The following is a 26,645-nucleotide window of genomic DNA, read 5'->3' as shown; positions in this document are numbered from 1 at the left end:
ATCTTTCATGGTTCTGTCCTTCAACAAAGGAGGCTTAAAAGGTATCACCATAAAAGATTTGGGTAAATTAGTAGGTTGCCATTTAAGAAAGGAGGATCAAGAATATTAGGATTGAGTGGAAAGTAAACAACTAAGATTTAAGGATTTCTTTGGGATTCTTAAGTACTCCAAAACAAAGGCATACCTATTTAAAAAGTTATATTGAAAATAACTTCTTAAAATGTTTATAATCCTTACCAAAAGCAATCACTGGATCTTAAGCAACAACTATAATCTTATGATAGTCAAAGCTTATTTATTCCGACTGACTACACAAATTGAAAATTTGTCATAATTAGGAAAAGGTAACTAGTCTAACTGGTTTGATTAACCTTAGAGTTAACTATTAAAAATTTTTTGCTAAGAAAACCAATAATGTAAAAATATAGAGGACTATTTACCTATTTAAGGTAACTGTTTTTAAGCCTCTAAGAAGCAACAATGAATATATTTTAAGGAATGTAATTGCAATATAAAAAAGAATGAGAGACGTTAGAACTCTTTAGTCTGGTGCTTTGACATTTCAACTACAAACCATTCCCTTCTAGTTATTAAAGTAATAACTTTCTGAATTAACACTACTTAGTTTGAAACTGCATTTCTCTAAAAACATCTGTAAATGTAGTCTTTTCGCTATTTAAGGATACTCCCCCCCCCCCCCCATTGCTCAATTCTCCATTACACTTCCCCAATAAATCTACGTAGTTAGGTTTTACTATCCAGTCTTCACATTTAGGCAATGTGGTCAAACAGTCTCTAAAGTTACTAAGCAGGTTTTTTTTTTCAAATTTTAAAAAGCATCCAATTGTATAATACTAAAATAAAATATAAGGATACAAGAAAAACTGCACTTAAAACTACATATTTTGATATAACTGTCAAATTTCATGATGAGCACTACATATCCTAGAAGTCTAATTAAGAAAACAATTTACAGTAGTAAAATTCTAAAAATAGAAAATTAGGGGAAAAAATGTATTTCCAACATGATAGGAAATGCAAACTTATTTTTCCTTTCATGAAGGTAAAGCCTGGGCCTGATACTTCCTATGTATAGAGAACTTAGGATGAGACCTCCTACTTTTAATGCAAATAGGCACCTTTTCTGCAACTTAAGTCTTAGAGAATTGCCTAGAGCACTAAGAGATTAAGTGACTTGTTCAGGGTCACAGAGCTATTAAATATAAGAGGCAGGGGTTAAAGTTAGGTCTCCTTAGGCTCCTCAACTAGCTAGTTCTCTTTTACATGGACCACTTCAATTTTTTATCCCTGAATATTGTCAGAAATTGAATTTTTTTCTTTAATCTTTAAGGAGATCTGTTAACCATATTCCAGCAAGCTTTAGAAATGTCACACTATCTTAAAGACAATTTTCTTCTCCCATTTAGAAAAAAATTCTCAAAATTTTCAACATTAAAAACATTTTCCCCCTCTGCATTAATAAGCATTTTCAAATTGCGTCCATAGCATACGTAATCAAAAGCTCTGAATACCATCTATATTTATTCAAAGTATGACTTGATCAGAGATAAATACCTAGAAAGATAACTTTTTTTTTTAAGTAAACAGAGATCAGATGTATGGCATCTAAATCCCTTCCATTCACACCCAAAGTAACTAATACTACTCCAAATCAGTTAACCCTACTGCTTTTATTTGTTGTTCGGTCACACAGTCCTGTTCAACCCTTTGTGACCTCACAGATCAAAGCATGGCTGGCACTTTTATGCTCCACTATCTCCCCAAGTCTGACCAAGCTCAAGTTTGTTATTTCCATGACACCATGTATCCATGCCATCCTCTGCTGTCCCTTTCCTATTGCCTTCAATCTTTCCCAACATCAAGGTCTTTTCCAATGAGTCCTGCTTTTCAATACTTAGCCAAAAGATTACAGTTAAAGTACTGGTCCTTCCAATGTGCAATCTAAGTTGATTTTCTTAAGTATTGACTGATTTGATCTCCTTGATGTTCAAGAGTTCCATGGGACTCTTGAAAGTCTTCTCCAGCACCATAATTTTAAGGGTCAATTCTGCAACACTCAGTTTTTCTTATGGTCCAACTCTCACAGCCATACATTACAGTTAGAAAAACCACAGCTTTGATTATACTGACCTTTCTTGGAAAGGTGACTGCTTTGCTTTCTAGTGTGTAGTCCAGATTTGTCATAGCTCTCCTTCCAAGGACCAAGCGTCTTTTAATTTCTTGGCTGCAGTCACCTTCTGCAGTGATCTATGAACTCAAGAATATAAAATCTGACACTGCTTCCATTTCTTCTCCCGCTATTCACCAGGAAGGGATGGATCAGTTGCCAGGATCTTAAGTTTGTTCTAGCCCTACTGCTCAAGACAATGCTAAAGCTAATATCAGAGATTTAATCCTCTTATAGAGGGATTCACGAGCCTCCATTCACTAAAAATTGCTTACCTAACTTTGGTGAGTCCAAGTCTGCAACATCTCTTCCTTCTTTCTATCTCAATGCCCAAGACAATCATTCACTACTGAACACCTGTGGTAAGAAGACCAGCAATCTCCCTACTGCCAATATCAGGGACTTTAAAGGTTGGAAGGAATCTGAAACACAATCTCGTTCAGCCCATAACTGGAAAAAAAATTCTTCTAAGATATATTCAACAAGTGGTCACTCATACATTCCTAGAAGAACTTTTAGTATCTCTCAGGGCAGGTCATTCCACTTTGAGATAGCTCTAACGAACATAAGCTAAACCTAAACTTGTTTCTTTGTAACTTCTGCCTAATATTCCTAGTTCTCTGCTCATGTGAGGCCTTCCAAATTTGAAGCACCTATGACATCCCCACTAAGCCTCATTTCTGGGCTAAACACCATCAGTTTCATCAACTGATATGATATGGCATGAACTCAAGTCCTTTAACCATTACAGCCATCTCTCTCTAGACAGTTTCCAGCTAATCAAAGTCCTTCCAAAATGTAGCACCCACTACCAAACATAATAATGCTACATATATAATGTGATCATCTCAGATTTATCCTTCACATTGACACCAGAAAAACTTCTCTTCTTATGGACAAGGTCACATTGGTCTTCTGATCAATAAATATCAGTAGAGTCATGTCACTAACCCAATTTCAAACCCTTTGTTCTAGCATTCAGAATCAATCAGTAAATATACATTTATTAAAGCACCATGTAAATATGCACAAATTACGTACAGGACAAATTGGGGGAAAAAATCAATAGAGGAAAGTCACTTGGATTAAGAGAGATTAGAAGACTTTCTATAAAAGGCAGGATTTTAGCTGAGACTTGAAGCCGTAGGCAGAGATGAGGAAGGAGAGAGCTTTCCAGGCAAGTGAAAATGCCCAGAGTACAGAGACAAAGTATCTTGCGGGAGGAAGGACAAACAAATCAGTCTTGCTAAATAGAATAGTATGTTGAGAGAGGGTGGTGGGGTGATGTAAAGTAAAACTGAAAGTGGGGAGAAGGGGGAACACAATTTATGAACATCTTTGAACTCCAAAAAGAGAATTTTATATTCGAAAATTGAGAGACACTGCAGTTTAGGGGCAGGGTACCTGGAAGATCACCTTGACAGCTGAGGAGAGGATAGACTGTATTAGGGAAAGACTTGTGGCATGGAGACCAATCAGAAGTCTTTTGGAAAAGTCCAGAGTGAGATAATAAATGACTGCACCATAATGGTGGCAGTGACACAGCAAAGAAGGGAACATACAGGAGAGATGTTGTAAAGGTGAAATCAACAGGCCTTGGCAACAGATTGAATATGGAAGACAGTGAATGAAGAAATGAAGATGGTACCTACTGAGGAACTGGAAGAATGGTGTGGCCTCAAGAGTAATAGAGAAGTTAGGTAGAGGGGAAAGTTTTGGGGGAGAAATATTAAGTCCTGTTTTGGACATAAAATTTCAGATATCTCTGAGAAGGGTGGAGTTACAAAGTAAAAGCAGGAACTTCTCTGAGCTTTCCCCCAAAGCCCTCCAAATACCTGTAAAAAATGACTAAATAAACCGTAGAGCTACAGGACCCACAAAATGACAGAGTGAAACAAATCCCCAGCCCAAGACAACCTGAAAAGTTGTCAGAAAGGATCTGTCGCACCAGGCAAGGAGCAGAGTGCAGTCTGGCCAGCACAGACAAGCAGGAGCAGGTCTGGGGACTGAAGCACTGGCAGCTGTAGCAGTTTCCAGACTTCTCAACCCACAAATGCCAAAAAGGTGGAAAACTCTGTGGGACTTGGGTGAAAGAGGAGTGCACAGTCTGGCTGGATTGGCCACAGCCCTAGAGTGGTGGGCGGTCAGGGTTAGCAGCAGCAAAGGCAGCAGCAGAGGCTGCTTCCAGAGCCCTGGGCCCACAGAGGATAGGGGATGGAGCAGCTGATACAAAACCCCTGAAGCCTGGGAGAGTATACCACTCCCCTCATCCTTAGCAGAGTCCTGCCTTGACAAAGAGTTAGAAAGTCAAGTATTTGGCTGGGAAGATGAGTAAACATTGTAAAAGAACTGAGACTATAGAATCTTACTTTGGTGACAAAGAAGATCAAAACATACAACCAAAGAAGACAATAACGCCAAAGCTCCTGCATTCAAAGCCTCCAAGAAGAATATGAATTGGTCTCAGGCCATGAAAGAGCTCAAAAAGGATTTTGAAAATCAAGTAAGAGAAGTAGAGGAAAAATTGGGAAGAGAAATAAGAGTGATGCAAGAAAATCACAAATGATTCAACAACTTGCTAAAGGAAACCCCCAAAATACTGAAGAAAACATCTTAAATATAGACTATTCCAAATGGTAAAAGAAGTCCAAATAGTCAATGAGGAGAAGAATGCCTTAAAAAGCAGAAATGGCCAAATGGAAAAGGAGGTCCAAAAGCTCACTGAAGAAAATAATTCCTTAAAAATTAGAATGCAGCAAATAGAAGCTAATGACTTTATGAGAAATCAAGCAATTATAAAACAGAATCAAAAGAATGAAAAAATAGAAAAAAAAATGTGAAATATCTCACTGGAAAAACCACTGACCTGGAAAATAGATCCAGGAGAGAAAATTTAAAAATTATTGGACTACCTGAAAGCCATGATCAAAAAAAGAACCTAGACATCATCTGTCAAGAAATTATCAAGGAAAACTACCCTGATATTCTAGAACCAGAGGGTAAAACAGAAATGGAAAGAATTCACCAATCGCCTCTGTAAAGAGATCCTAAAAGGAAAACTCCTAGGAATATTGTAACCAAATTTCAGAGTTCCCAAGTCAAGGAGAAAATAATGCAAGCTGCCAGAAAGAAACAGTTCAAGTATTGTGGAAATACAATCAGGATAACACAAGATCTAGCAGCTTCTACACTGAGGGCTTGGAATATGATATTCCAGAGGTTAGAGGAGTTTGGATTAAAACCAAGAATCACCTACCAACAAAACTCAGTATAATACTTCAGGAGAAAACATGGATATTCAATGAAATAGAGGACTTTCAAACATTCTTGATGAAAAGACCAGAGTTGAATATAAAATTTCACTTTCAAATGCAAGAATCAAGAGAAGCATGAAAAGGTAAACAAGAAAGAAAAATCATAAGAGACTAATTAAAATTGAACTGTTTCCATTCCTACATGGAAAGATAATATTTGTAGCTCATGAGACCTTTCTTTGTATTAGGGTAGTTGGAGGAAATAGATAGATAAAGAGATAGATAGATAGATGGCAGCTAGGTAGCGCAGTGAGTAGAGTACCAGCCCTGGAGTCAGGAGGACCTGAGTTCAAATCCGGTCTCAGACATTTGACACATTTACTAGCTGTGTGACCTTGGGCAAGTCACTTAACACCAACTACTTTGCCTTCTCCCCTCCAAAAAAATAGACAGATAAAGGGCACAGGGTAAGTGAGTTGTGTATGAAAGGGAAATATATAAAAAATAAAATTAAAGGGTGAGAGTGGAATATATTGAGAGAAGAAGAAAGGGAGAGATAGAAGGGGTAAATTATCTCACATAAAAGAGGCAAGAAAAAAAGGTTTTACAATGGAGGGGAAGAGAGGAGAGGTGAGAAGGAATTAGAGAACCTTACTCTCATCGGATTTGGCTTAAGGAAGAAAAAACATACACACTCAATTGGGTATCTTTCCCTACAGAAAGTAAGGGGCAAAGGGTTAAGAGGGAGAGATGATAGAAAGGAGGACAGACTGCAGGAGGAGGTAGTCAGAAGTAAACACTTTAGAAAAGGGAATTTCCTAAAAGGACAGGAGAAAACAGAATAATTAGGGACTGGATAGGATGGAAGAAAATAGTCTTTCACAAAATGACTTATGGAAGTGTTCTGCATAATAACATACGTATAACCTATATTAAATTGCTTGCCTTTTCAATGAGGGTGGGTGGGGAGAGAAGAAGGGAGAGAATTTAGAACTCAAAGTTTTAAGAATACGTTAAAAAATTTGTTTTTATATGCAACTGGGAAATAAGATATACAGACAATGGGGTATAGAAATCTATTTTGCCCTTTAAGAAAGTAAAGGAGAATAGGATAAAAGGGGGGGGATGATAAAAGGGAGGGTAGACTTGGGAAAGGGGGAATCAGAATGCACGCCATCTTGGGATGAGGGTAGGGGAGAAAATTTGGAACTCAAAATCTCGTGGAAATGAATTTTGAAAGCTATAAATAAATTTTAAAAAGAAAAAAAGGAAGACATCTCTCTCTGGGACATCTAGTTGGAGATGGAGATATGAGACTAGAGGTCAGCAGAGTGTTTGGAACTAGATATGTAGATTGAGAAATAGCATCATAGATTGATAATTGAATCCATGGAAATTAACATAATCACCATGTGAAACAACATAGAAGGAGAAGAGGGCACAGGCCCAAGCCCTGAGGAACACTCATGGTTAGTGGACATCACCTGGATGAAGATCCAGCAGAGGGAACTGAGACAGAGCATTCAGACAAGTAGGAAGAGAACCAGAAGAGTAGTGTCATGAAAACCTAGAGAGAAGAAAGCATCAAGAAGAGAGTGTTCAACAGTATCAAAGGCTACATAGATGTCAAAAAGAATGAAAAAGTCATAAGATTCAATAATTAAAGGATTGATAATACTTTGGAGAGAGCAGTTTAGGTTGAATTATAAGGTTAGAAACCAGATTAGAATTAAGATGGTAAGAAAGGAAAGTCCTCCACTCCACTTTTCTTGTCTTGTAAAACATTCTCCACTCTGGCCAAAATATAGTGTTGTCTACACCATTTCTCACCCCCACCCTCAGCACTCTAATATTCTCTAGCCTTCAATGCTCTTGCTCACACTGTTCCCTCGGTCCAAAATGTTCTACTCCCTTTTCACCTAGATATCCTTTAAAGTTTATCACTAAAGCCAGATCTTCCACAAAGTATTTCCTGATCCCCATCCCCACCCCCACTCAACTTCAGAGTATTTGGTCTACAAAACTACAAAGCTGCACCAGGACAAAGACGAAGTCTTATCTAAACTTTGTATCTCTACCAGCATACAATAGGTAATCACTAGATGATTAAGTACAGTTCCTACCATCCAAAACTGGGAAAGATAATGTGGATGGAACACTGAAAAACCCTCAGTACTACTGGAAACAGTAGTGAAAACTCACAAATTATCAGCACTATTGTAAGAGAAGGGACAACATAGTATAAACTGGACCTATTACAATAATCTCTACTAGTGATGCATAGTTTTCACTGAATTTTTTTCACAAGTTTTGTTGCAGAAAGTACCATGTTAAAAATCAAAATCTCAGTCTGTAGGGCCTAGAGACTCCATGAATAAAAATAACAAGCATTTATATAGCACTCTGTTTTGCAACATCTTTTATATAAGTTAACTCATTTGATGCTCACAACAATCATATGAGGCAGGTGCTATTATTATTCCCGTTTTGAAGATGAGGAAACTGAGGCTCAGGGAAGCTAAGTGACTTGCCCAAGGTCACACAGCTAGAAAGTGTCTGGGGCAAGATTTGAACTCAGGTCTTCCTAACTTCAAGTCTGGCATTCTACATTCCAAATGGTAGAAAAAAGTAATTTCTCCCTACTAATATGGCCTCTCTCTAAGGGTCTGCTGTGTTGTAATGAAAAAAGGAATGAGAGGAGATATGAAGCAGAGACCTAGGCTTTTTTCCTACCTCTTTCATAAGGTATACAAATAGATTAGGTAAGTCACTCCATGCCTTAATATTCTCATCTGTTCAGTTGCTTTCAGTCATGTCTGACCCTTCATGACTCCATTTGGGGTATTCTTGACAAAGATACTGGAGTAGTTTGCCATTTTCTTCTCCAGTTCATTTTACAGATGAGGAAACTGAGGTAAATAGGGTTAAGTAAGTTACCCAGGATCATACAGCTAGAGTGTGAAGCCTGACTTGAACTCACATGAGTCTTCCTAACTCCAGGCCTGGTGCTCTAACCAATATACCACCTAGTTGCCCTGTTCTCCTCTGTAAAGGAGGGTTGTGAGGATTACATCAAATATATTCAAAACTCTTTTTTAAAAAGTACAAAGCACCATATAAACGTAAGGCGTTTGCTTTACATAGTTAATTAGCCAACATGAAAGATACTTTCTAAACAGCTGAAAAATGAGATACTTAGACTCTGAAGGTATTTGTTATAGAAAAGTATTTTATAAATGAATAACTTTTACATTTGTCAAAACAAGGACGAAAATAACTTATTACCCAATGGTAATTATGCCTATTATTATGGTTTGTATAGTGGTCCTGATTATTGAACCAACATTACCATAGATGATTTATTATAGTCAATAAGGTCAGATTAAATAAGAACACAATGAAATCAAAGGGACTGTTAACATTTTAAGACGCTTTGGAGTCCAAGTTGATATTGTGTCATAGACCAAACACCATTTCAATAAGTGAGCAACTGATTAACAGCTGAATATATTTTGAAACAATGGGATCATTCAAATAAATATTTCATGAATATCATAGAATCATAATATATAAAGATAATAGTAGACATAGATATACAACCCCAAAATTTCAGCCTTTACATTCAAACTAGAGTTTAAAAATCAGGTACTAAGATTCATCTCAAATATAATAAAGACAGTATTTTCAAGGTTTGTTTTCACCCAATCCTGGACCTATGATTCCATCTACATGGGGAAACTCTCAGTGTAAAAACTTCCTCCCCCAAAGCAGATGGGTGACACACCCATAACTTTTAGGTACCTGAAGCAGAGAAGTAACCTGCCTATGGCCACACAGCTAGTGTCTCAAGAAGACTTGAATCCAGATCTTCCTGACTCCAACATCAGTCTACTATCCACTATGCCATGATGCATCTTTTAAAGGGTAGTATGTTGACCAAATTCCTTGACAGACTTTGAGAAACTACAACAACCATTAAACCACACTAAAAATTAACCTAGTACTTCATTCTTCCAAACTCCTAAATGTGAAACCCACCTTAACATTTAGATATAGAATTGCCCTTATTTCTTAACAATATCTAGCATTTACATAGGACTTTAAGGTTTGCAAAGTGTTACATGTTATTTCATTTGACCTTAATTTCACTTATTAATTGGAAATATCACTCTCATCATTCATAAATACAAAATATATCCTGAAGCAATAATTTTATATGAATGTGAGACTTCAGAAACATCAAGTATAACCATCCCTCAACATACAAGATGGCTATAAAGTATAACTTTATATAATTTGCCCTTTTTCATTGAACTCAATCAAGCAAAATAGTATCCCCACACTCACATCTACTGTCTAGTATCATCTACCTGGTCCTTAAAGGGGAAATGACAGGCAGACAGGAAGTAGTAATATAGGGAGTTATTGTTAATTGTTAATACGGGGAGTGTCAGAGAGATTTATACCAAGACAGGAGAGTAGAAATAATGCTATCAGCACCAAACAATGAAATATCCCCTATCTTATATTAGAGTTCTTGTTCGACAATCACATTGACTCTGTAGTACTTGTTAACTCCACACAATCCTAGAAAATAAGGGTAAATGGAACCCGAATTCAAATAGCATTATGACCTCCCTTTTCAACCAAATGTTAAAATCAAGAATTAGTAAAGAAAAGAATGACTTCGGTATGCATGAACCTGAAAACTCCTTAAAATTCTTTAATTCCATGTTTTCAAGAGACACACCAAATTAATTCCCTAAGTTTAAAATATGTAGTAATATTGCCCAGTGTCATGGAAAATCTATGAACATTCCCAGGCAAAATTTATTAAAAAATAAATTAGAATGATCAGAAACAAAGCCAACAACAGAAATAACAAATGTAATCACAATAGTTTGCTATCAATGAAAATTTTAATTAAACCTCTTCCTACACAAAAATGGTAGTTTATTGCTATTTTTCTCATAAGCATACCTCATTATAATACTTCTGCTACAATCTGCTTTTCCGTAATTAAAAAAATCAATACTTCAAATAACTCTTTAAAGAAAACAGGAAAGGGGAAATTTTAGGATTTATAAACATTTCCCCATCTCTTCACTGGATTTTTAAATAGTTTTACCAGTACTGGATAAACGTAATACTAAAATGAACTTTAAGACATCTTCACATATTTTCACAAAAGATAACATATATATTTGTACTGAATACCAAAAAACTAAATGAACAGTTAAGCTATGTTATGGAATGGAATGCAAGGAGATAGAACAAGTATTTACAGGTATTCACATATCACTATTAAGTAGCAATACTCTTCCTGTACTCAGCCCATTTAAAAAAAGAGAAATTGCACAACAAATTTCGTGAATATCCTCCCCTCAACTTGTTACATACAAGTGATAAAAATTAGTCTTCCATTTCCCAACTATGACCCATATAAGTAAAGTACCATCTTACTACTAGTTCTAAACCCAACATTTTCCACATAGTCTGCCTTATGTGGGTTGCATTGGTCTTACTATGCTTCTCGTGTCCATGCTGCTGGAAAAAGCAGTCTGTACAAGCAGGAGTAGAGGCACAATCCTGAGAGAGAGGAGTAGAGAGAGATGTTGAGAAAATAAACCTACAAAATGACCTCACCTAGGAGTTCATGGGGCTCAGCCAAAGTTCAAGGCTATAGCCATATGAGCTAGAAATAAACCCAATGGCAGTAGAACTAGCTCTACAAAGAGAAATCTAAAATTGTCAAAAGCAACATCATTACTCATTCTCAACCAATATAGAGGTCCACCCCTTAAACACCCCCTCCCCAACAAAGAAACTAAAACGACAATGATGTGGAACAATTAGTGAATGGTATAGTAAATCGAATATTCTGGTTAAGTAAGAAATTACCACATGGCATATCTGAATTACCATTTTTCAGTATTTTAGAATGCAACAAAAAACACTTACTATGCATTAGACTGAACACAATTTAATCTCTCTTTCATGGTTAAGGTGGCATTTAAGTATCTTACAATACTTCTGGATCTTTATCAAACATTAATTATTTTATTGTAAATGGAGATATGGTGGCAGAATTGATCAAATATTTCTGGTTGACAGAATATTTTTAAAAAGTTTTTACTCCACATAAATTTTATGCTGGAGAGGAAAATAACCAAGAAAAAAGTTCCGACCAAAAAAGGAATAATGTATTTTGGAATTTGGAATATATTTGGAATACAATAAAATCCTGCTTGTGGAACCATTGATGAAATGGAATTTATATATTCTAATTTCAGAAAATGAAAATTACTATCTAACCTCAGGAATTCTTTCCTAACATCAGGAATTTTTTAAACTTCCATTACAATACCCTATACCATTCTTCATCTACTATACTGTTCAATAAAAATCAGAATGACTAAGATGATACAAAAGTCACAATCAAAGAAATACAGTATATTTCCAAATCAGAGTTTTATGATTAGAAGGAACAGAGAGTCTAATTCAATTTCTCATTTTGCACATGAAGAAACTGAGGCCCAAAGAGATGCTGTAACTTAAGTTACAGAGCTAGGATTGAACTATGGTTTCCTGACCCCAAACATAATTCTTCTTAGACTACATTACAATGCAGAAAATTTTTTTAAAGTGTTTCTGTTTAACCTTCAGCAAATAAGAAAATCCATACGCTGGCATCATTCCATTTCCCTTATCATTTTAATAAACAAGACAAGAAAAAAAAAGGTGGTGAACATGCTACAGACTCATGAACTACCATGAAATTAAGAAAAAATGAAATATAATTTCAAAATTTCAGTACTTCTCTGAAATGTTCTTTATATATGCCATCTTAATGCATAAACTGTACATAAACTTCATGTTCCTTTGCAGGTAAGTTCATTGTTGTAGCACATTTTTTTCTATCAGTTCATTTCATATCTATTACCTCCCCCCAAAGTCAGATGTAGATGCTGTGGGGCCCTGGAAAAATACCCAAATTAAAATCACAGTGCAGACTCTGTTTATGGAATTGGAGATAAGTTATACTTTGGGGATAGCTGTGAAGATACAGACAGCAGGACAGTGGGAAATGCAATGAAAATATCATTATGGTATGCTGGTTCTGGAGTTCTTGGCCTTAGAAGTAACCATGCTATTAAGTTATCTTGCTAACTTAAAGGTCCTAAAAGAAAGTATCCTGAGAGCTCAGGTAATTCAAGGAGCCTGGAGGATCACTAGATTTTGACTTTCTGATTAAAATATTATACAAATAATACAAATATAAAACCAACTTCCAGATTCTTCTACAATGTTTCCTATCTTATGGAAACCTAGACATCTTATACCTCAACCAAGACAGTACAACTCAGTGTACTCAAAGCAGAGAAGAGAAATGAAGGACAAATAAAAACAGCAAAAGATATATAACTAAAACAAATTGAGCATATGCTATCTTAGAAATCCTCCTGGGAACAAAAACTCAACAACTTGTTAGCTTAAAGCCTTAATATTCAGGGAAGCCAAGGCCCTAAATAAGCCTACCCAGCTCACTGAATTAGTATCATTTCATTTTACATTTGTTTTTTAATGTATACTACTGTAAACAGCCAAAGTTGTTTCACACATACAAGTATTCTCCCACAAGGCTAAGAAATGAAAGGCAAGGATCATGTCTTTTTCTTTTACCTTCCTACCAGAATAGCTTGCACCTGCTTAGTACTACCATATAGTGTGTAAGTGTGTGCTGTGTGTGTGTGTGCGTGTTGTATGTGTGTGTATACATACACATATATATAGCTACATGCATATATATATATATATATATATATATATATATATATATATATATATGTATATAGCCATATTATATCATCAGCATGGGTCCTATATAGGAAATATCTTTTAACAAAAACCTGGTCCTCAAATGATTTCCTCAACCCACTGTGACTAACATGCACACACACACAAACTCGGTAACTCTTAACAGTGGTCCAATAGGATAGTGGATTACAGAAATTATTTTGCCCACAGACTTATCTAAAACATTCTGACCCTACCTAATAGCAACTTGGGAGAGAGGATTAGAGACTGTCCTTTACAACATGGGAAGTAATAACTAGAAATTTTAATTTAGCTCAAAGCTAGCTGGCATCGTAGGCAATGATCAATTAGATGCTGGGTCTCAATACCATTTAAATTCGGGATAAACAGGAGTTTACCAAGTGGCTCAAAATAAAAATGGATATACTATCATCAGTTGTGTTATCAGTTACTCTCCTTATTCTGAAAGAAAGAGTGCTTGTAGTCTGTCAGCCACTGAAGAAGTTGAAAAGCAATGTGGCTATTTTCTATTTTTAACTTTCATTTTATGTCATCTACAGGACTAGAAGTTCAAAATAACTATCAAAGTTATAGGTCAGTTGATAGGTAGAGATAAAAATCTGATCCCTAAGTTTCTGTACTTTAACAGTGCACTCAACTATATTTTTTCCACCAAAACTTGACTAAGGTCATAAAATTTAGTGGACTTAAGAAAACTTCTCAAGCTGTGTTTAAAGGAAAACTCTCAATAAACAGATGTCCTCCAACATGACATTTTTTAACGTATAATTAAAAAAATAAATAAAAAGAAAATGTTAATTATTGAGTAATTATCACTACCTGACATTCTTTAAAAAATTCACTGAACATGACAAATTTTATTGTACAGTGAAACATATGTGCCAAGAAAAGTTCATAGAAACTGCATTCAAATTCAGGGCATAACTGCAGCACCTATAGTTTCCTATAAAAGATAAATGTATTTTAGATATATAATATACCTCAACTTGAGCCTGACCAATTTTATTTTTAATTTTAAAATTCAGCCATTCAATTTCATGGCATTTTCAAATGGAAAGCAAAAATTAAAATATTTTGTTACAAAATAACTAGACATGGGGTTGTATGAGAGATGCTTACAGAAAGAAAAGTGCTATATAGAGATCAAACGTATTGTTGCTATTTTGCTGCTACACTGAAAACTTATGATATTTTTATATAACTGTATAAGCCATTTGGTAAAATTTATTATGTAAAGGAACCCACAACCTGTATAATTGTCACTTAAATGTTAGGAGGGGCACAAATTGGTAATCCCCACACACCTAAGGGTATATTGTTTTATCACATCTGGGTGAAAATAAGTTAAAGAGTTTCAGTAAGTTTTTTTCCCCATTCTTAAAGCAATCTTTCATATTCTAAACACTAATGAAAAACTGTTTAAAGTTACTGTTTCTTTCCACAAGGTACGTTAAAATATTAATAAATATTAATAGTATGTAGTATTTGTAAAGTACATTTCAACCTATGATTTCAAGGCTTTTTATTACCCAGTGTCAACTATAACCTTCTAAATGTAATGTTCACATTACAGAGCCATGAATTTGGGAAGAAAATCCTGTAAGTCTTCTATCTTTTCAATTCCTCTAATCAGTGAATATAAATTCTGTCAAACTGTCAGTTCTTGATTCAGTACCTTGCACATAGTAAGTACTTAGTGGAGACTTTTTGATGAGAAAAAAAATTAACTGATTGAGGGCTTTTTTCCCCATATAATTCCATTCCACTGCATCCTACTATGGAAAGACTGTTTCTACAAAGAGTTGCCCAAGTTCATTTTGGGCCTATTTTCCCAAATGGACAAGAAGCACATTTTTCCCAGTACTATGTGGAAATTTTTTAAAGGTGGAAACAATGAAATAAACTTTGAAGTTCCTTCTTACTTAAAATAAAGTAACATAAGTGGACATGCAAGTTACCATTAATATTATGGGACATGTTTGCCTTACTTCAGTACAGTAACTGCACAAGTGACATGTAGTGATACACATTAAACCCTTTGCAAAAGAAATACCAAACTAAGAAACTAGAAGTGGACAAGGTGCAATTTGCTTTAAATACACAGGTGTCCTGATAAAGCACTTGGTCTTCTTCAGACTGGCAGAATCAGAGAAACAGACAATGAAATGAAGCCGACCCAAGTGGGCCTGCTCGGTACAGTCACCTAACCTTTAGGTATCATGAGGTCTGAGATAGAGATGCTTCTGCCTTCCTCAGCATCCTGCTCCTCAGAAGGCACAATGATCCACAGGCCTCTCACCATTGCCGTATTATTTCACGGTGTGTGTGCGCGTGTGTTGGGGGCGCAGGGGGATAGTAAAGGAAGGACTGACAAATAGCCTCTCCTGCCTACACTCCATCCCCTTTGCACGGTTCTCTGGCTGGTACGTTACCCAGTCAACAGCATCCCAGGGACAAACACAACCGATCCGCACCCCCGTGATATGTTCTCTAGCCCCCCTCCAAAGTCGATCCCTTTATCTAGTTCGAGCCACCAAGGTCCCGGGGGCCCTCAGCCTGTTCCCGGGGGGAGGGGGAGTTATGGAGGAGGAGGAGAGAATGAGGGTTGAAGGGAAGAATTAACTACTAGAAAAGACCCCCGTCGGTTTTAGGGGCGCGCCGAGTGCTTTGGTCCCCACTCCAAACCCAAGGACATTTAAGTGGACGCGCCAAAGCCTCCCGCCCCCAGTCCACATCCTCGGCCCTGGGCCCAGGCGTCCCTCCTCCCATCGAGGCGGAGGGGAAGGGGCGGCCCCGGCACCCTCCCTCCGCCCCCCCCCCCCGGGCCTCCCCGAGTGCACACCCGCTGCCCTTTCTCGCAGGGTTAGGGGGAAGGCTGGGGTCCGGCCTGCCATACGTACTTCGCTGTTGAAGGTTTTCACGGCCTCCATGTTGTCGGTGCGAAGGCCCCAGTGCCCGGTGGCGGAAGAGGCGGCGGCGGCGGCCTAGAGAGAGGGGACGGGGCCAGGGGCGGCCCAGGGGAGTCGGGGAGCGGTCGAAGGCGCTCAGGGCCGGGGTGGGGATCGAGGGGAAGGGGGGAAAGGGGGCGGGCTCCCTCAGGCACGGCGAGGCCTCGCCATGGCCGCTGAGACAAGCGGAGCTCCGGGCTGGGGAACAGAAGCGCAGCCGGGGCGGGCGGGGGGAGGGGCCGGGCCGCCGCGACTCCTGCTCTTCTCCGCCCCGCGCTCGGCCTCTCTCCTCCACCCTCCGCTCCCTCCTTCTCCCCACTCTCCACCCCCTTCCGCCGCCTCCTCCTCTTCCTTCTCCGACAGGCTCCTTCTTCCCCTCTCCCCCACTCGGGACACGGGAATCAGCAAAGGGCGGCGGCGACGGCTGAAGAGGAGGAGGAAGAGGCAAAGGCGGCGGTGGCGGTGGTGGTGGCGGCGGCGGCGGCGGCGGCAGCTGCGGCAGCCAATATGGCGGACGCGATCTGGCAGCGCAGGTCGGAGAGCGGCAGCGGCGAGCGCGCCCCCTGGCGGCCAGAGAGCCGCCGCCACGGAAAGGCTAGGAAGGTGTATGGAAGAAACGGGGGGAGGGGAGGAGGTTAGGGAATCATAGACGTCTGTGAGGGCGGGCCAGAGTGTCCCGCGCCGACTGTCAGGAGGTAGCCTCCGCTCCTTGGCGAGCCTGCGAGCCGGGCAGTGGGGATCCCTGCAGGACAAGGGGAAGTACTGCAGCCATGCCCGTTTGCCCTGCACAGCCGAGGAGGCCTTCTTTACTCGGTCCCCCTGCAAGTGTCTGTGGTGGGATGGGGTTGATCTCATTCATTACAGTTTGTTCTTAATCAGTTAAGAGTCTGGGCATCAAGCTTGAGAAGAAGCGGCCCCTAAAAGGATAGCTTGCTGCCACACCGCTTCGAGTCAAAGCAGTCGAGAGAGGGGGAAGGGGAGGGGGATTGATGGTCTTTGTAGAATTGATTTCATCCACAGTTGATTTATTGGGGGGGGGGAGTGAGAAAACAGTAGTAATGAGGTATTGATCTGTTAATGTTTTAACTTGGTATTGACCCTCTGTGGTCCTTTTCTGGGAGGAAAACACCAATATCTGATCAATTACCTAAACAATAAGGATTTCATTGATAGATGAGAAAGAAGCTCTTGTACACCTGAGTCCTGGAAGTAGCCTAGAGCAGGTCTCAGGACCCCTTTATGCTCTTAAAAAAATATTCAGTGCACCAAAGACCTGTTGTTGATGTGAGTTATATCTAAAGATTACTGTGTTAGAAATGAAAATTGATCATTTTTAAAATCATCTTTCATTTTAAATAATGATAATAGTAATTAATAAACTCATTACATGTTAATGTACATATAGTTTTTTAATGAAAAATAATTATATTATCTCAAACCAAAATTTAGTGAGAAGAGTGGTATTGTTTCACATATAATTTGCAAATCTCTTTAATATCTGCCTCAATAGAAGACAGCTGGATTCCCATATCTGCTTTTGCATTCACTCTTAGGATGTTGTTTTAGTCGATGTATATGAAGAAAATTTGGCCTCAAATATATGTAGTTGGAAAACGGAAGAATATTTTAATAGGCAAGTAACATCTTAATATTATAATATTAATAATTAATATTATTATCATCACAGTTCAGTGTTGACCTGACTTCATGGACCCACAGGGAAAGGATCTCAAGGGACCCCTAGGGGTCCTCAGATTTTGCTAGCCTAGAAAATGGACAGTTTAATGATTTGATCAATGTCATACAGCCAAAGGGTATCAGAGGTAGGTCTTGAACTCAAGTATTCATGGCCCTGAGACTAGAGCTGTATCATTAGTCAAGGTAGCCTCTGAGCTGAGGATACAAAAATAAAGTGAATCACTCTAGCCCTCAATGAGCTTATATTCTAATGAGAAGATGACATATACATATTAAAGTATATACAGATTATATATGTACGGTTTGAAAACACTTCATTTACCCCTAGTGCCTTAACTAGACCTGGTCCTACTAGGTTCTGATGATTTGATTTAATCCAAACCAATTTGTACCTAGTCAAAAAGCACCAGCAATCTGGTAGGTTCCTGTTGTTGTTCAGTCATGGCTGCTCTTTGTGACCGCTTTTGGAGTTTCCTAGGCAAATATATTGAAATGGTTTGCCATTTTCTTCTCCATGTCGTTTTATGGATGAGGAAACTAAGACAAACAGGGTTAAGAGACTAGTAAATGTCTGAGGCCAGGTTTGAACTCATGAAGCTGAGTCTTCCTGACTTCAGGCCTAGCACTCTGTCCACTGTGCCACCTAGCTGCCTGAGCAAGATGTTACTTATAAAAATGAAAAGATGGTTTTTAGAGGAGCTACAATAGAAGCAGGGAAGACTGGGAAAGGCTTCATGAAGAAGAATATGAAGAACTGTATTTGTTTCTTGAAGGAAATCAAACTGACCAGGCCCCCAGGGGCTTCTAAGGCTAAAAACCCTGGAAACAGCACTCAAGAGTTCAAATGTTAGAATCAGTCCAAGTCAGGAAGCTTTGTGGAGTGTCAGTCAGTCCACAGATATTTCTTAAGGTTTACTATAAAGTGGAGACTGTAAAGTTTACTATAAAGGGGAGTGGAGAAGGGAATACCTTTCAAGGTGTGGATTCCAAGGTTGAAATGATCTTCCAGGATTCAGAGGGTTGTGGGACATAAGGGAGAAGTCCAGAGTGAAGCTTGGTGAGAAATGAAGAAGGGTAATCCCTGTTAAAAAAGAAAAAAAAAAGGAGGGGAGTGGGGGGAGTCTGTCCTCTCCACCTTCCCCTCAGCCATGGTACTTTAGAGTAAAACTACTTGACCAACAGGAGACAACATATTCAACAGGTAGCAGAGATATACACTCTCCACACAGATATGGACGCTGCAGTGCTATGTTCAAGCCGCTTCAAGGAGTGGAACCTCTGTCAGCAAAGAAAAAAGTGAGGCTGGTGACCTGCACAGCCCTCCCTCACTCAAAACAAAGTCAAGAGTAAGTCATGTCATCGTTTTTCTGATGTCATGGTCCTCTTTGAAAACAAAGGACACCCTGTGAGTAGAACAGGCTGCCTAAATGGGGACCCAATGAGCTGGGTAACTCCTTTCCTCCCCTCCCCTCCCCTCCCCTACCCTCCTCTCCCTTCTCCTCTTTCTCATCTCCTCTAAAGCCTTGCATAGATTGAACACTGAAGGGTCCCTGCCCAACCTCCACTCAGTGACTGGTTTTGGACCCTCCTGGCTTACAGTGAATGTCAATAGTAACAGTTTCTCCTCCAAACCACAACTCTGAGGCTCCTGCCCCTCCCAGAGTGATTTATCTATTTATTTTTTTCCTTTCTATTAAAGGGGTCATCCCCCTGACTACCTTTTAAAGAGATCTATTCACTAAATGGCATTACCTCACCTTAAGTGAGTACCTGCAAAGACCTTGGCCTAAAGGCCCAAGGTCTCCCAGTGCATCCTGGGTCATCTCCAGTCATCCTGATAAATATCTGGTCACTGGATTCAGATGGCTCTGGAGGAGAAGTGAGGCTGCTGACCTGCACAGCCCTCCCTCACTCAAAACAAAGTCAAGTGCAAGTCATGTCATTGTTTCTCTGATGTCACGGTTGGTCCTCTTCAAAAACAAAGGACGAACACAACGAACCCTGCAGAGGTTTGTTCAAGTAGCTTCAAGGAGTGGAACCTCTGGTGATAAAGAAGAGAGCTAGCTATGGACTCAGAAGAGTGCTAGCCCTGGCATCCACAGTTGAGCTGTGGAGAGGTAAGTAGATATTGGAAAACCAACTAAGCAAACTTCCCCGAAGAGGCATTGGGTGGGGAAGAATCCCCTGATAAACTTGATAAGGAGAAAAGAGCATTGTAGTACCAGAATTGTGTTACCTTAGCTGAACCAGGCCTGGAGTCAAGTAGATTTGAGTTCAAATCTAGCCTTAGAAACTTAGTAGCTATATGACCTTGAGCAAGTCATTTAACCTCTGTTTGCCTCAGTTGCCTTACCTGTAAAATGGGATACATATCTCCCAGGGTTGTTGTGGAGACCAAATAAGATAATAATTGTAAAGCACTTAGCACAGGTCTGGCACATACTAGGTACTGTAGAAGTGTTAGTTATCATCATTATTGTTGTTAATATTATTTATGGTAACTATTTTATAGCAGCTGTTTTTAATATGCTGTCTTTAGTAAATGTCTTTGCTAAGAACAAATTGTATTTACTTAGAGCAAAATGTGAATGTTAGTAGGAAAGCACACCAATAGGGGCTCATGAGTTATAGTAGTAGCTTGGACCCAGGAGGTATTCTAGAAAACCTGTCTGCCCTCTGGAGGGCAAGTTATAGTCCAGAGTACAGATCCTACACTAGCATTTAGAATTATAAAGGACCTTAAAGATTATCTAACCCAATCCATTAATTTTACAGATGAGGAAACTGAGACCTCATATAACTAAGTATCTAGACTGAACTCCTGCAGTAGATCTTAAAATCAATTCAAATAAACACTTTTTGAGCCCCCTCCTATACAAGAGATTGATATGTTTGCAAATATCAAAGACGTGGTCTTTATCATTGTCCTGACAAAGATATGATTTCATGTGAGAGTGTCTCTCTATAAAATTCTTTTTTGGTCTTAACTCAAAAGGGCTTCACTGAGTTACATGGAATACAGTTTATCTTTCCTCTACTTGATGTCATATGCCAATCAATCACAGTGATTTGCAAGCTCCATTTCACCTTCAGGGCCTCCAGAAATGTCTGTTGAACTACATATGTGAAATTCAAAGATGAGAACTGGGATCCACAATCTCCTAAGATTCATCCCTGGGCCATTAACATCTCACCAGTACCTGCTAGAACCCAGACCTCTCAACTTAAAGTTCAGCTTGCTGTCTATTATGAAATGGTAGCTTTTTGGGTTTTGTCAGTTTTTTCCTTGATAATGTGCAAAAGGAAGCAACAGTACTATTGAAAACTTGATTCACTAACTCTGTAAATTCTTGTTTAGACAAAACATTTTTTTAAATGTTCTTATAGTCCCTGACCATAGATACATTCCCTTGTAAACATTTTCTCCAAACTGGGCAAAACTTAAGCATTCCATAGTCTTTCATACTTGATTAAGAAGACAGAAAGGCAAATGATGGTAGTATAGGGTTGGGAATGACTAATGTGTAGTAGGATATGGCAGGATGAGCAGGTGCTTTCAGTTGTTCTACCCAGAGACAGATAATTGTGCCATAGGAAAGATAATTTCCCTGTGGTCCTCAGAATAGCAATGTCTAGTCTACACATAGCCCTTTGCATTCATGTCAAGCTCTAGAAATAGAACATAAAAGAGGATAGACCTAGAATTCTGTTTCCAGAGTACCCTCTCCCACAAAAAAACCCCTCAGAGTCCCACCTAATCAATTAGAAGTCAAGAAGTTGAAGATATACTAAGAAAGAGTTTAGTTCAATTTAAGTTGTACTAAATGTCCTCTGTTTCCATTTCTGCAATTGTGTCTGGTTGGTTCAACTACTCTTTATTATGTATTACATACATGGGTTGGGGTAGAAGTAGTAATTCTGGATTTGCAGGCAGAGAATTTAGGTTAATCTTGCAGTTCGACTTATTACTAACATTAGGCCAAACACCATCTCCCTGGGAATTAATTTCCTCCTCTGTAAAATGAAGAAGTTGTAGTAGTTGTTCCTTAAGGCTCCTTCCAGCTCTAAGCATATAATCTGATTGTCAGGTGGCTCTGAAAGAGTAAGTGGCTCTTCAAGAAGGAAGGCAAACAACAACTTCTACGAGTAGAGTAGGAGCTGCCCTGCTGGTGACCCAACTGGAACTAACCAGTTGGGCAACACAGCTCCTTTCTTTCTTTCTTTCCTTCTCTCTGTTTCTATCATCTTTCCTTTCTTCCTTTTTCTCTCTCTTTCTTTCTTTTGAAGTTGTTCCTATTTTGGCCAGAAACCCTGAGGGTCTTTCCCTCCCGGATTGATTTTTTTTCTCCCCTCCTCCTCCATTAGGTAAAAGGGGCCATTCTCTGCCTCATTTCTTACCTAGCTTTAATCACTGAATGGGCATTACCTCAGCCAAACTGAAATCTGTTAAAGACCTTAGCTTTAAAAAGGCCAAGGTCTCCCACTACATCCAGGGTCATCTCCAGTCATCCTGCTCTATATATTGCCACTGGATCTAGATGGTTCCAGAGAAGAAAGTGAAGCTGGTGTCTTTGCACAGCCCTCCCTCATTTAAATCCAATTCACTTGCATGTCACGGTATCACCTCCCTGATGTCATAGCCCTCTTCAAGAATGAAGGATAAACCACAACAACTGGGGGTAATTACTTCTGCTAAAATCTTCCCTGGTCAGACCACATATGAAGTATTAAGTCCTGGGTATCGTTTTAGGAAAGATGGTAATGAGTTGTAGATGATTCATAAGAGGTCACTTAGAATGATGAAAAATACGAAGAGCATGTCATATAAGCATTGGTTAAAGGAGTTGGAGAAGAAACATTTTAAAGGGGACATAATAACCACCTTCAAATGTTTAAAGGGCTGCCACATGAAAGATGGGGTAGACTTGTTTTGCTGGGCTTCCAGAGGAGAGAACAGCAGAGAGAAGTAGTTTTAGGCTTTATGTAAGAAAAAAAGTCTCTTAATAAATGAATCTACTTTCAGTGATAGTGGGTTCACTGGAGGTCTCCAAAAGCAAAGCCTGGGCTATTGTTATTTTTATTATTTCCCGAAACTAAAGAAATTTCTCTCCCTCCCTCTCTCTCTCTCTCTCTCTCTCTCTCTCTCTCTCTCTCTCTCTCTCTCTCTCTCTCTGTCTCTCTCTGTCTCTCTCTGTCTCTCTCTCTGTCTCCCTCTCTCTCTCTCTCTCTCTCTCTCTCTCTCTCACACACACACACACACACACAACACTCCCCTTATGTACTCCCAAAGTACTTTGTATGTCTCCCAATGCTCTTATCACGTTCCACTATTTATTACACTTGAATGAATGAATAAAGCATTAAGTGCCTACTCTGTGTAAAGTACCAAGGTAAATGCTGGCGATACAAAGAGAAAAGTAAGACATGATCTTTTCCAATAGATTGTAATCTCCTTGAGATAAAGGGAAACGTCTTATTCCTTTTTGTATCCCCATTCTCAGTGCTCAGCGCAGCCCATTGCATGCTAGATTGTAAGTTCCTTGAGGACAGGAACAGTTTTCTTCATCTTTATATGCCTAGTGTCTTCTTCATAGGAGCCACTTAACAAATGTTTCAACTCAGCTATTCCTTAATGGACAATTTCACGTTTTTAAAGTGGGAGGCTGTGACACAAAGTCCATGTTACATAATGTTAGACTTTAGATATCATCTAATCCACACCCGCAGGTTACACATGGGAAACAGAGGTGAGGTAACTTGCTTCAAGTCATGCAGGAAGTTGGTGGCACAGCTGGACCTAGAACAGGGGTAGCCTGAATACATGTGGCCTGAAGGTCACAGGTTCCCTACCCCTGACCTAGAATCTTGTTCTCATTCCCCTTCTAGTACTCTTTCCCGTACAGGAGGCTCCCTCCTAACTGAAGCAAAGCTGAAGCAAATGCATTCAAGCATATCTTAACAGCAGTGATAAAAATACAAAATAAAAACAAAACAGCCACAGAGTTAACGTTCAAATTTATATGGTTCTGGGTTAAAAAAAAATCAAAAAGTAGCAAGTTTTAAGTGACAGTATGTCCTACAAATGCCAAAAACTGAAGAAAATGAAATCTCACAAATTCTTTAAATATTCATTAATAATATGTTCACCTATTACCTTTCTTAACAGTATTGATACACTTAATAAAGTATGCTAAGCCAAAGAACAAAATAAAGACTATTGTCTTTATAATCTCTCCAGTTAGTCATACTTGAACTAATAACTAATCTCTTTGAACACTACTAACATCTTCAAGATAAAAATATGAAAAGATGAATTTGCAACATACTTTTCACACCTTTTTTCCTTCTCTTTGGGGAAGGAAGGAGATGAGAGGAAAGAGAAGGTTTCTGATAGTACTTTCTGAATATACCGAACATCTCTGAAAATGGAAACTATTTCCTTTATCTCATTACATAGGAAGACAACTGAGAATAGCCAATTCACACAAGTCAGTAGAGAAGATAACAGTTTCACCAGTCACTAACATTTACTGAACATCCATTATTCATGGCATTGAACTAGACATATAAACATATCAATTTTCACATATAGAAAAGAAAGCATTTTCTCTTGGAGGTTACTCCCAACTAGACATAGCAAACAGTGAGGAACTGAATAGCCAAACCAGGATACACAAAGTGGCACTTTAATGTAGAAGACATACCCAGCACATTGTCTTATTTTCTAATAAATTTAACCCGTTCTTAAGACTTTTAATCTTCCCACATAATGGACTTGCACAATCAGTATAATAGTGTTATATGGTAATGTGATAGAAAATGTAATTAGAAGTAATCTGTTTTAAAAAATGAAAGGTAACAAATGCATAGAAGACAAAAGAAAAAGGTGATGTGGATGGTGGGGCATCCATATTGGAGGTAGAAAGCTAGATGGAGGACAGGGTAAATCCCAAACCTCTTGATTCCCAGGCTGGTGGTTTGCTTGATATTTCTGGCCTAACTTAACCAGAAAGTAACACATCACTGGAAGGATGTTGTTATTAATAATGTGGGCCTTTGTTTCCATGAAAAGTGATTAAAAGAACTTTGAAGTTTTCCAAAGACAATTTAACCCACTCTCCTTTTTAATGCTGGATCCAATTTATTGTCCATTTCCAGTGGCTTTCTAAGATATATAGGGATGCATGAGTTTAACAGTATTTGGCTATGGAAGACTTTTACTCTATAGGAAGCTAAAATGGCCCTTAGGATCAAACCGTAGGCTAATTGGGACCACTGTAATTTATGGACCCTACTGTCTTAGTATTTATTGTCTCTCTTGTCTATTAGTCTGAGCTAATTCTATTACATGGCAGTCAAGGCTGGCACATAACTGAAAGTTATGTAAAGTTTTACATTAATAAACAAGTCTTCTGTTCTCTTTGAAATGAAGGGCTATAACTCCTAAATACTTAGTGATGTTGTTAATGTTAATAATCACCAGAATGTTCAGTTTTATTTTACCAAAGTTAGAGTTTAATAATGATCCTCTTGTTTATATCAATACATTTGAGGATTGCAGGTAGAGAATTATTGACCACCAGTAAAAGCAGCTGACTTGTGGTCTGATCAAGAGAGGGAAAAAAATCAGTGAGGCAATTATCATACCTTAAAGCAGGGGTTCTTAACCTGACGACCCCAATATACCTAAAAAAAAGCATTTTGTATCATGTTTAGGATTCATCACAAGGCTCAACTCATTCTGAGCTTAATTTTTTTTTAACATTATTCTTTTAAGACTCTTTTTAAAATTCATCTTCTTTTACTTGCCTTTGTTCCCATTTTCCATAGTCTAAATTAGTTTTGAAAAAACTTTAAGACATGACCATAAAAAAATGAACAAGATTTAGAAGAAGCAGAAACACTTAAGTATAATTTGGTACATTTCTCTGATTGTGGGTAACTATGATCAGTTATTTAACCATACTCTGGATCTTTTCTTCAGGCAAAGATCCTCCAGGATTGTATTCTGTGCATCCATCTTGAACCTTTTAGGTTTCTTTAGACAATTTTCCTTTTACTTTATCCTCAGAATTTGCATCTTCAGAATTTAATTTTTGAGAGATTTTAATTCCGCCCAAGTAATTTTCCCTTTAGACTTCTAATCTATGGAATCCTATGTAATCTATCTTTCTTTTGAAGTCCTTGACATTTGCTCTTCCCAAATCCAGATTGTGTCAAAGGAAAAGCAAAGAAGAAATTGAATCTGGAGGCAGAGGGGAATTCTCATCTGTGCAAAGGAGTAGAAATGTGGAAGAATGTGAAGAGGATCATAAAATTAGGTCATAAGCTTAAGAATTTAAAAATAATATTGTGGAGAAAGAGGTACAATTACAGTATACATCTGATTAGGAATAAAACCATTTGTCATGCTAATATATTAGTGATTTAATGTGTTGTTGTTTCCAAGAAATATTTATATTTAAAATAGAGAGAGATTTGGGGAAGCATCATGTTTTATTAAAGGAAATAAATTTCTATGTGTTTAAAGGAAACAATGTAAAGTAGAGACCTTCTTGATCTCTCATATCACATGACATATATGGGTATCTACTAGTTATAATTCCAAGTGCCAGGCCAAATAAACTTGTTGCATAGTTGCTTTGCCTGTTGGTATAGACAATGATCTATATGGATATACTTGGCTGACCTTAGTGCTCCAAAGGATCCCTGAACTCA

At 38.4% G+C, this 26,645-nt stretch overlaps 1 protein-coding gene and 1 long non-coding RNA gene across 11 annotated transcripts in view; one reads left to right on the top strand and one right to left on the bottom strand.

Annotated features, from left to right (window-relative positions):
* SCAF8 (SR-related CTD associated factor 8) overlaps positions 1–16,756 on the bottom strand; it is a 284,935-nt gene extending 268,179 nt beyond the window's left edge. For 6 of the 10 annotated variants that reach the window (XR_011974667.1, XR_011974666.1, XM_072643756.1 and 3 more), the window contains exon 1: positions 2,152–2,286. Coding sequence is in view for 8 of the 10 variants with exons in the window: in XM_072643756.1 (XP_072499857.1) it covers positions 2,152–2,205 (54 nt within the window). In the remaining 2 variants the exon portion in view is untranslated. Of the gene's footprint in view, positions 1–2,151; positions 2,287–10,967; positions 11,032–16,181 lie in introns of those variants that run through there. The other 4 variants (XM_072643760.1, XM_072643761.1, XM_072643758.1 and 1 more) reach the window with 3 other exon arrangements.
* A 2,372-nt stretch (positions 16,757–19,128) lies between these two features.
* On the top strand, positions 19,129–26,344 carry LOC140527094 (uncharacterized). The gene is made up of 3 exons (XR_011974675.1): positions 19,129–19,273; positions 19,912–20,044; positions 26,138–26,344. It is a non-coding gene; the product is annotated as an uncharacterized lncRNA (long non-coding RNA).
* Positions 26,345–26,645: the final 301 nt, after the last annotated feature.

The sequence above is a fragment of the Notamacropus eugenii genome, chromosome 2 (genome assembly GCF_028372415.1).
Source record: "Notamacropus eugenii isolate mMacEug1 chromosome 2, mMacEug1.pri_v2, whole genome shotgun sequence".
Lineage (NCBI taxonomy): Eukaryota > Metazoa > Chordata > Mammalia > Diprotodontia > Macropodidae > Notamacropus > Notamacropus eugenii.
This window is presented reverse-complemented; position numbering and strand designations above follow the sequence as displayed.